At 41.6% G+C, this 11,687-nt stretch overlaps 1 protein-coding gene across 3 annotated transcripts in view; it reads right to left on the reverse strand.

Annotated features, from left to right (window-relative positions):
- The window catches only part of EEF2K (eukaryotic elongation factor 2 kinase), a 33,587-nt gene that overhangs the window by 12,534 nt on the left and 9,366 nt on the right, over positions 1 to 11,687 (reverse strand). For 2 of the 3 annotated variants that reach the window (XM_082490563.1, XM_082490562.1), the window contains exons 3-8: positions 9,039 to 9,139; positions 7,403 to 7,463; positions 6,494 to 6,531; positions 3,719 to 3,890; positions 1,732 to 1,881; positions 64 to 196 (exon numbers count right to left, since the gene is read on the reverse strand). In XM_082490563.1, coding sequence (XP_082346689.1) covers positions 64 to 196; positions 1,732 to 1,881; positions 3,719 to 3,890; positions 6,494 to 6,531; positions 7,403 to 7,463; positions 9,039 to 9,139 — 655 coding nt within the window. Of the gene's footprint in view, positions 1 to 63; positions 197 to 1,731; positions 1,882 to 3,718; positions 3,891 to 6,493; positions 6,532 to 7,402; positions 7,464 to 9,038; positions 9,140 to 10,924; positions 10,976 to 11,687 lie in introns of all 3 variants that reach the window. The other variant, XM_082490561.1, reaches the window with a different exon arrangement.

Raw genomic sequence — 11,687 nt, forward strand, 5'->3', positions numbered from 1 at the left:
GCAGACAGCTGGGAAGAGAAAATAAGAAGCCATTAGCACATGAAACAGCATCATTGATTTTACCTAGGTTGCCATCTCCAAAATCTGTACCATTCTCTGTATGGATCTGAGGGTCTGTGTAAAGATCTCCAACTCCCTGGATATCCACAATGATGAGTTGGTGTCCTGAGCGCTCAAAGGTGAAGTGACTAAAGGCCTGGAAAGAACCATAGAAGATGTCTGAGAAAACTCTCCTTTGACCTACTGAAAACAGTAACACATATTCACCTCTTATAAATGGGCAAAGAAGTCTGACAATCCTATTGGTGAAATATAATTGGTATAAACATCATGATGAAAGCAATGAGAGACCAAAAGCACGTAGCAGATTGCTTCTCCAATCTGCCCTCACTCAGACGTGGGCTAAAAGAGGTAGGATGAAGAGCAGCAGTGGGAACATGCAGGGGAGAGGAGATTGCCTTATTCCTCCTTCCTGAACCAGAGATTCTGTTTTCCACAGCAATCTTCACCTTAAGAAGTGGGCAACTGCCTGGCAGAGGGAACAACAGTGGGCTCTGAAGCCAGTGCAGAATCACTTCTGCACAAACATCCTGGCTGTGCCTGTGGATCTCCAAGCTCTGCAACCCTGGGACACTGCTTCCTTCTGCCAACAGGCAAGGCTCTGCCACACTGGGGCAGGGGGAAGAATTGAGCACTCCCACAAATTCTCCTTCTCCAGCTGTGACCACTGGGAGGTCCCCCTGAACGACTGATCTGGCTGCACATTCACGTATCAGATAATGAAATGTGCATTTGTACTCTCTAAATGCAGCATTTCAGGAATGAAGTATAAAAAGCCCTTCTCTTTGGCATAAAGCTGAGACATTCAACATTCAGAATCTTCTGGGAAGGCCTCCAAAAAAGTGCTGCCAGGCCTGAGGGAGGTGACTGGTGGTGATAGACAAACATTTTAACTGCAGTAAAACTCATGGAACATTTTGTTCCCAACCTGTGAAAGCATAGCACTGATTCAGTGAACAAAAGACAGCCCAGAACATAAACCCTCTGCTTACATTAAGCATCATGACAAATAAAAATCATGACAATTAAAAATACAGGGGGAAAAAATGAAAAGAATAAAACCCTCAAGCCCCAGTAAAACATTCCTTCGCTACACTGACCACTCTGCTTTTTTCGTCAGTATTTTAAAGTTCTTTTGCGAGATCCAAGAATCACTTGAAATCTGTATTTGTATTTCTGTACACAATCTCAGATTCACCTATTCAGAGGTAGCTGAAAAAAAAAGATTCTTATATGCAAATGGACTAGATGTTCAGTTACACCAGTTGGGTATGTGCCACACCTCCTCTTGTATATTACATGAAACACCAGAAGACTATTTAGTACATAGTACACAAGAGGTCTCTCTCCTCGCCTTAATTTGAAAAGAGTTTGAAATATGTTGATGCCTGCAATTATAATTAAGAGTCAAAGGGCTTGAGGTTTCCAAAGAGTATTAACCATGTTCAACTCAACTAAAATCAACAGATACTGAAATGGAATAAAGCAGCACTCAGTGCTTGAAAGAGCAGGCCCCAAATAAGGGGCAGACATACTGCAAAAAGAGAAAATAATTTGGCATTGTACTGGAACGGCTGCAGTTTCCTTTCTTGGCTGTAATGCAAGACCTCTGGATAGAGCCAAGAAATTCCCTGCAGCAGACTCCATGGAAAACATTAAACATAGCCTCACTTGTGGAGTAAGACGAATGTTGTCATCTCGCACAAATCCAGAATTTGAGTTGTATTTGATGTATTTGCCCTCAATGTAATGTTCCAGATGAAAGAGAGGCTTTCCAGGTCTGTTCTTCATTTCAATTATACAGGTCTGTACTATATCCACCTGGGGAGGGAAAGAAGACAAAAAATGACAAACACAATACTGTCTTCAGATCAAAGTATGTGTCAATCCTCCAGCTGCAAAAACTTTCCCAATGAAAGAAGCTGAACAGTTGCAAAGATCTGTCTGTTTAACAAGAGGGTGGGGAAAGAGTCACATGCTCCTTAGGTTATTGGAGGAATTCCATAAATTAAAAGCAGTCACTTCAAAACAGCTCACCTCTGCAAGAAATCCTTCTAAAAAATTCGTAGTAAATGTTGGCTTTCTATTTTATTTTTGTGGGTACCTTAAGAGTACGCTGCAAAGAGTCTATACCCAGAGAGCAAAACATACAGGAACTCTTGCACAACTTGTAGAAATGCCTCTTCAGAGAAGGACTGAAGACTTCTACCATTCATATATTTCTGTATCCTGCCTCACCTCCTCCCTCTGTCCCAGACACATTGCTAAAGGAGAAACCATCAAAACTTGCACTTTACTTACATCTTTTCCCCTACATGGCCTTTAAAACTTCTAGATTTTTAGATTCCTTACTGTGCATTTCCCTCTCTACCTCACCTTGCTGTTGTGAGACAGGTAGTTATTAACTAACCCTCATATGGAAGGCAATGCACATGGGCCACATATTCAAAAGCACTCACTCATTTTGGCTATTAAATGGTTAAAGTCCCCCGACCAAGGCATACTTCTTGACCCAAGCATCTTGTCACACACAGTCTTTGGTAGAGCCACGGGCAGGAACCAAGATACCCGAGTGCACGTACAGCACCCTCCTACAAGCCGCCTCTTCCACTCACTTGAAGTCAGAGTTACACCCAGGCATTCAATGCCAGCTGTGGACTAAAGGGACTTGACAGCTTCATTGATATGGACATACTCAACAAAGAGAAGCTACTGGCTGGGAATGAATGACAGTTGCAGTCCTTCATCCCTGCACTTTAGTTTCTTGTCTCTTAACAAGCTGACTGCTGTTGAAGGTGTTTTTGTCCAGGACACAATGGCCAGCTTTGACCAGCAGCTACCCAACTTACCAGCACGTAAAAGTGGAAAGCTATGTTGGCTGTACAAAACGTTTAACATGGACCCTAGGACCAGAAATAAAGCAAGCAAAGCAGTGGAACCACCTCTTCCTGAATCCTATGTGTTTATGCTCATCCCTAGCGCAGAAGATGGGAACTTCTCTTGATACCCTGAGCCTGATCTGCTATTCCACACACCCAGGAGTTTCATACATCTAAACACTTTGCACTTAACACAGTGTGCTAGTATTATCACTGAGACACCTAAAGGAAACAAAGCCACAGTATCTTTGGGATTTTCTGGAAAATTTTTGACCACTCCTCAGAAATCTGTATTTGAATAGCTTCATAAAGTTACTCAGGTTTTCAGCTCTTCTTAAAAATCAATGCTAGTTAGGTGTTAGGTGCTAGATAGGTTTACAAGATCTAAGCATCTACATTCCTGGAGCGCTAATAGTTAAGTGCTTGCTGAGATTGCTGTGGGCAATAAATTCTGTGACATCTCTAGTTATCTCAAAAGCAGCTGGGCAAATATCAAAAAGAGAAATACAAACACCGTTTTATTTTGGTCTTCAGTCAACAGCTGAGAACAGACATTCACAAACACACAGCCCCTAATTCTGGAAATATAAAGTGATTCCAGCATTTATTTCATTAAAAATCAGCTACTATTTAATGGAAAACACAGTAACGCAGAAGAATCTATCTAAGCAATTAAATTTAGTGGAATGTGAACAAGTAATTCCCTGTAAATTCATTTGAAAACTAATCTAATAGGAGAGCAAGACTGCATTTTTGCTTAGCAAGATCTCTGAATATACCTGTTTTGGTGGCTTGTGCCGGTTGTACTCTTCTCCCCAGAGTTTTGCTTCCATCTGTAGTCGGACATCCTCAAAATACACATCCCTGCCCACACTCTCTATGTATTGCTTGGCAACATAGTTATAGGCACCTTTCCAGTTCTGCGTGTGTAAGAAGTTGGACAGCTTTTTCCTGAAAGACAAATCAATCATTGGTGAAAGGAAACACAAGAACTTTAATTCAATCTTTCCCATTTCTTTGCCTGCATGGGCAGAGCCAGGCCCTGAGGTCAGCATTACCCTCAGTCATTTACCAGATACTCCAGCTGAAAAACGAAGCACAGGCAGGGGGCAGGGGAAAAAGCAATATCCTATACGAATAGCTGGGACATGCCAAAGTGCCTGTTTGGTTTGACTGCTGCTACTTCTACTCTGAACTTCTTCCTTCTCTCATTTCCTTTCCATCCCAGCTCCACTCAAACCCACAGTATAAAGGGTCAGTGCCACCTCAACACCCTGTTCTAATGTCAATAATTATTTTCTTCAGAAATTAACAGGGAGTGGCCTTTCAAAACATGAACTGAGAGGAGAAACCCTCTTCTATGATAACAGCAAACTGCTACCTTGTAAACACACAGGGTTTATCACTCAGTAGTATGCTCCCATGCTCCCAGAAGCAAAACTGCACCTGACAGTTCTTCCTACGATGTAGCTTTTAACTTTTGTTGATGTGCAAAACTTTAATCCACACATTCCTCAAAAGTGGGGGGGAGGATTTTGACAACATAGGATCTGCTGGCTGCCAACAAATGGATTGAGCTGGTACCCAGTGGTTGCAGAAGATGCCAACGTTCAATTCAAATGGGAAAAAAACCAACGTGATCAAGAACTCCACAGCAGACAGTCTTCTTTCCCAGAGCTGCTTCCTCCCCGCCACCACTCTAGCCAAGAACTTAATTCAACAGAAAAGATAGCAAAAAGGTGTAACACCCCTCTACCGTGGCAGCAGCAGTAGCTGGAAAGCCCAGCAATGCCAAGCCAGTCTGAAGGGGGAGGAGGAGTATGAAGAGAAGAATCTAGAGTAAGGCACGGCTGGCTCCTGAGCAGTTCTCATACTCTGCTCAGTAACGAACACTGGTTCTCTAAGACTTTCTTGGTGCCACGGCAAACTGTACGTGTTGAGAAGCTAGCAGCAGCACTCAAGCTCTCAACCCTTCCCCTCTCCCTCCCAAGACCATGGTGCGGAGGTCTTGGTACAAGGGACAGTCTAAATGCAAAGCAACATCAGATTGTCTGTCCTCCTGCAGGGATGGGCAGTCACTGTAACAGAGGCCTTGGAAAGAAGGAACAAGCAGGTAAGATAAGAGTTTTGGCCAGGATTTGAAACCTTTCCAGTTCTCTGAAGAAACAGATTTCTCTGCATAAAACAAGCCAGCTCATATGCTCTTCTAAAGCAAATACTCTTTGAAGTTCATTGAGCCAAGTGCAGCTAATGCTGTCACTGTCACGACTAAAATCTTGCAGAGTTGCAAAAATGTAGAAGAGAAAGCTCCAGATGGGAAACATCAGTACACCACTGAGAGTTACGGAAAAATCCATCAGTAGGAAACTGAAATACGAGTTACGCCTTCTTTGTACAAGAGGTTAAGGCAAAGCTGCAAAGATAAATTTCTGTTTATGGCACTATTCAAGATACTGTGTAAAGGGGAATTTGGTAAACAACAAGAGCTAAAAGCAATGTCAGCAGGCTAAGATTTGTTATTTCTTAGGCTTCATTCACTGCTGTATCTAGCCACTGTTGGTGGCTTTGCAAGAACAGAGCCACCAACATTAACTGACACTGAAACCATGCCAAACTGGAGGACTGAAGGGTTACTTTTCCTCCTTTTTGCTCAAGTTCAAAACATCGCGTTTCTGTCATTCAGGAGTTTCTCTCTTTGCAGAAGTGAAACCAGACATGATATGTAATTTGTCTGGATTCCGCAGCTGAAAAGAAGGGGGAGCAGCTTTAAGTACATACACGTACTTTTTCCAGGAAATACTAATTTAATTCATTTCCAGAGCCTGGAAAGGGTGGGGTACTCTTCTCCCACACTTTACCCTTCTGGAAAGAGTAACTGTGAGTATTCGAACTCTGCCTTTCTTAGAACAGGATTATTCCGGTACATGTGTTCCCAAGTAAACTCTGGAAAGATAACCTTCTTTACCGAGGGAGGCTTTCTGAATTGAGATTGCATCGTACAACTATTCTTTCCCCTTTTCTCTGCCTAATTATAAGGCCTCAAGTTGGCCTTTTGGCTGCACAGACCCACAGCCTCATATAAAATTCAAAGATATTTTAGCACACTAGGAACACGGAAACAAAGCAGCTGCTTCTGTATTTTTATGAGCATTTTGCCTCCAAGACATGGTGGAAATAGCACAAATTTATGAATTACTAATCGATAGGCTGATTATACTTGCTGGAACTGGATATGATTGCATGTTATCCATCCCACTGCAGTTCCAGTACGGGCACTGGCTTGACTTTCCAAAGCAAGCTCACTGGATGCCTGCATCACACTTGCTTGTGCTTCCCTTAAGAGAATGTTCTGCTTTCTGAATCCGCTCCCTGTGCTGTCTGGATTCACACAAACACAAATAAACCCCTCAGTTCTGCCTTTTAGAAAGGCACAGCAGGGAGCTGATGGGTAGCCACACTCTACACAATTTCCACCACTCGTAAATGAAATTCCAGTCACCACTGAAGAAAATACTGCATGGAGGCCAACAAAGATAAAGTCAGCAGATACTTACGTTCTGAAACACTCTCGCATTGCTCCACGGCCAAAAGGCTAGGGAAAAGAAAAAACAGAACCACAGCATTGCCATTTCCACAAAGTTAATTTCTAAACAGCAAGAGACACAACCATGTCTTCCCCCTTTATATCCTGAAGAAAGCAGCTCTCAAACAGGCTCTATACAATATGTGTCTCCTCAAAGAAAAATGAAAACCTACTGGCGGTGTAAGTAGTAATGTGGGGAAAAGCCATCAGGAATAAGTCTCTCCTCAATATCCCATGGAGCGGACGTGACATGTCTTTTAAATAAGCTATTTAAATTCTCTCTCTAGTTTGGAGTCAGTTCTGTTGTGATTGCATAGAGAAACTGGCTTTGCAGACCTCATGCTCTCTGCATTTAGGCTTCTGTAGAGGATATGCCAAACAGAGCCTCACCTCCCCAGACGCCGCATGCTATGTCAGTAACAGAGCAAGGGGACTCCAACACCCCACCAACCCCACGATTGAACTGGGAAGTGACAGTAGCTTCTACCCTCACATACCAAAAATTCAGTCTGTTTTCATCCTAAGAGTAGAAATTATTTGGAAGCACACAAAACAGTAGGACTATTGCCAGGCAGGGAGATGAGGCCAGCAGGAAACAGGAGGGCTGAAATGGGAGGGAGATCACTGGGAAAGGAACAAATGCCTCACGTTGCTGATGGGGAAGAGCTGACTCCATGTTCTACCCTGCCCTGGGGAGAAAAGGCTGTTGGGACACCAAAACATAATGGATGAGCCAAGGAGAAAGGGAGGTAGGAAAAAAGAATTACATTGAGATTTCAGAACTTCTATATGAGGAGAACATCTTGCTGCTACTGTTCAATAACGGGAAGGAAATGACAAATTTGGCTGCTAATAAACATGAAGGACAGTGTGATCTTACTTGTGAAGCCATCTTGATGAGGACTTCATCTTCAACCCAGTCCCCAGTAACTGCATTGTACCTGCAAAATCAGGAGTTGCACCTCTTAGAAAAATGCAGAAGGAACCCAAATCCTCCCATCCCCAGCGCCTATCCTTCCTTATCTCTAGCTGACTGCTAAAAAGTGCTGCCACCACTCCAACACAAAAACTTTTAGTCTTCCCACCACACTCCTGCCCTCCTTATTTCCAGTGGGAAAGAAGAAATATGTATAGCTCTTTGAGGAGACACTGAATCCTACTGACAATGAACAGATTCCGCTACAGAAGCTGAACTTTTGCAACACTGCAAATTAGGCTTTGCCTGCTTTGACATTAAATCTCCTTTGTGATGCCTAGGCAGTACACTGGGGGCAGAAAGCGCCTTACCAAGCCCTACACGCTGAACAGGTTGTCTCTCCCAACCTTGAGCTTGTGCGAACCTGGTTCTGGCTGGGGATCTGCAGTGGAGGACATGAGTAGAACGCAGCACCAGCTGTGGCTGTGAAAAGCAGCGGGACCAAGAACCACTCAACACTGCACCAAGGGAGGAGCAAGTGTCTGCACAACCCTATGATAACATAAAGAGTACGACTGTGGTTTCTCCCCATCCCCTTAACTCCCAACATAGTAAAAAACAAATTGAGAACCACAGTGGTTGAGTCACCAACACATGACTGTTTCCAGCCTGATTCGCCCTGCACTGAGCACCTCATGCATGCAGACACCCTATATACCCCCTCATACTGTATCACCCCAGTTTGCAGCAGACAAAAGAGGTGGAAATAGGAATATCAGAGCCTTCTTTTTTTAATAGGGTATTCCAGTAGCTCTAAACCAATATTGTCACTTAATTGTATTTTAAAATATGCATACTATTTCAGGACTGTGTGGCTGAGCAGGGACAGAAGGAGTCTATAGGGAAGAAGAACACTGTGTGACAGTGTTATGTGACTGGAAGGGAGGCCTCCCAAACACTGATGCTAAGTGGTAATTAACTGGCCTCTAACTCCTACCCCTTCCACCCAGAAACCTGTGTCAGCAGGGTAAACATTTTGGCAAAGCTGTGCTAAAGCACTGAGAATAGTTTAAGGGCCAAACTCCATTTCAGCACGTACACCATGCTGAGCTATTCTGGACTTTATAAGGCTTTAAATTCCAGCCACATGCAGCAATACCGCATGGACAGGCAACAGTGAAACTGCTATTTTGGGAAAGGTACAGATTGTTATGTTGCCTTTTTTTCCTAAAGTATTCAAACTAAGTATGCTGCCTCTTTCTTGGGATTCATTTCCTTATGAGATTAAGTTTACAGCATTAATAAATCAACTAGAAAATACTTTTCAGCCTTGTTTCCTATCTAGATGGTAAAACTCGTAGATACTATGTAGGTGGGAAAGAGAGAGAGAGAGTGATGCTGGGTTGCTGAAAGGTTTATTTTTTGATGATGAGCAGTATTTACGTATTCCTGGGAAATTCAGTTAAGACACACTCACTTTGGGCATTATTGAAAGTTCTTCAGCCATGTAATTACACATATTCTGCCCTACACAAACACAGTCCATGCATAAAACAGCACATTCTTAACACTGGCGTTAAAAGCAGAAAGACCCACAGACCTGTAACGAGTGGCTTGTTCCGTCTCAATGTCCTCAAGATGAAATTCTGCCCACGGATCAGGCATGTGCTTAGCTTTCTGAATAGCATGTTTCCAGGTTTCCTGAAGAAGTTACAAACTGGCAGGTTATTTATAATCAGGGGCAACTCACAACAATGGCATTTTCTAGAGCACATCAAGATCCCAATGCTATGAAGACATGCAACTACACAACCCCCCAAAGCACTACTCAGAGCAGGAACCAAGTGGTACAGAAGACCACTCTGACATTTTATAGCTTCAAGTATAATGAAACACAGTTCAAAAATATAAAGCATCAGGGTTTAGCTGAATTTGCACCATCATACAGTTAGCGAAAACAGAATCTAGTCTAGTATACGCAAAGTGTAATTTGCAAACTCTGTTGTAATTGGCAAATATCTCAAACATGCTGCAAATAGTGGTAAGTCACACTTAGATGACATTAATTCACTTTTACTGTTTTGATTTTTAACTTTTTGTAACTCACAGCATATGCTGACAGTGTAAGCATAAAAAAGTCCATTAGCAGTATGAATGAAGAAAAAAAGTTCTGTAAACCCCAAGGCCCCCAAATTGTGTTCAGCATAAGAAAGAAGAAATTAGAATGTTGTAAAAGTGGATTATTATAACAATTCCAGACAAGTAGCTATTTCAATCTCCACCAAGTCAAGAGTAAAAAAAATCAAAGGAGTTTTCTGGAATATAAAGTCTTTCTCTACCAGCTAATTTGGATGCTTTTCTCCTAACATTTTGATCCCCCTCTTTTTACATTGTACTGTTCCTGGAGATATGATCCTGTAATGTGCCAAAGACCTGCAAGGTGAGCAGGAGAAAAGGCCACTCTGCACCCGCACCAGTAAAGAACTACTGAGCTCTGAGATTTTGTTACTGCCTCTGTAACTGAATTTCAAGTATGCAGAAACAGTATCTTTTAAAATATTAGTTGGGTTTTTTTTTTTCCTTTGGAATTTAAATCTCAGCCAAAACTTAAAAAAATAATAAAGTATAAATTGATGTCAGCAATGGCATCAAGAAGTTCTTGAAGCAGCTGAGCTTTTAAATTGTTCATGTTTATTTATTTCAGCTGTAAATCTGCATACCTTGCAAGCAATTTAAATGTCCCCCTTTCTGACAATAAAAACACAAAACTAACACAATACTACAATAAATAAAACAAGTTTAAAAGACATGCGGACAAATATTTCCTTTGTGTTTCAGAAGAAAATGAAGTTGCCTTAGATCATGCGATGATATACATTTCATATGGAGCTGGGAACTTCCATGCTTGAATATATATGAAAAAAATAGGGAGACAGAAACAAGTCAAGGCTTGGTCAACTATCTATATCAAATCATTCTTGAGTAGAGTCCCTCTCCAAAAGGGTGATCTGTGTCCATGCTGAGTAATGATTTAAATAAATTAATTACTTATGCTTGATCTTGTGAGGTGCTTTGTACAAAAGCTGCATTCTAATCTTCAAACAAACAGAAGTTGTACTTCATGGAAATGGTGCTAACAGTGCAATTTTTCTCCTGCTGTAGGTGTGTGGCTGCCATACTAAGTAGATGTCTTGCATCCATTCTACTCTTGCCCACAGTAGCAAATACTGTGAAGAAACAGCTACAGACATGCGCTTTAAAAGAAGTGATATTTCAGGGCAGAGAACAAAAGATGGGTACTATTTCATTTAAGAGGTATCTTTTTTAGTTTTGACTTGATGGTTTTTATGGGCTGAGGCAAGCAATTCTCCCAGACAATAAAATAATGAACAAAAAAAGGCCTTAAAAGGAAAAAAACCAAACCAAAACAAAAAAAATCTTAATGCATCTATTATATATTGTGTTCACATTTTCTTTTTAACCTACCCGACTATGGTCAACCACAGAGCCGTGCTTAAAACGATGCTGTGTGTCATTCTAAAGGACGCACGAGAAACATAAAAGTAGGAAAATACATGTGATAAGACAAATGACTGGCAAAGAGTCTCTGTTCTCTTTGTTAATTAAAAAAAAAAAAGCGCCACTCTTCGATTTATATTCCTAATTTAAGTTCATTCTTAGAACTTATGTGAACAAATCTATTGAGGTAAGTTGGCAATTTTTTTTTAATTGGAAAATACACATTAAAAGGGTCTTGCCTGTTAGCTAGCTAATTAAACATTGCTGAGTCCTGTTTAAAGGCAGAGTTAATAGTCATTGTTCTTTCTTTCTCTGCTTTTCATTATCAATCGCCCACACTGCCATTAGCTTTGGGATCTAACAGGTAGACTCTGATCAGACCAGGCTGTGGTTGTTTAAGATATTGTCAGTCCTGTCTGTGTGCTGGAAGTCACCATTTCTGCAGCTCAAGCAACAGATGGAGACTTGCTTGCTCCACATCTCAATCCAATGCATTTTATCTGTGAGAGGAGATAAAATGCTAACTTGGCCTTGTGAAGCCCAAAGCATGGGTGCATATATTCTGCAGAAGTAACATGACAGCTTAGGAAGGAGGAAATAACTGCAATTTCTGAAGTCCTTATCAGTTTTATCTCAGGCCACATGACTCAGAACTCACACTGCAAATCCAGAGGCAAGTGCTTAGTACGTGCTAAAATGTACACACAAACTTAGACTAAGCTCCCTACCG

Source organism: Vanellus vanellus, assembly GCF_965231255.1.
Source record: "Vanellus vanellus genome assembly, chromosome: 14".
In the NCBI taxonomy this organism is placed as follows: domain Eukaryota; kingdom Metazoa; phylum Chordata; class Aves; order Charadriiformes; family Charadriidae; genus Vanellus; species Vanellus vanellus.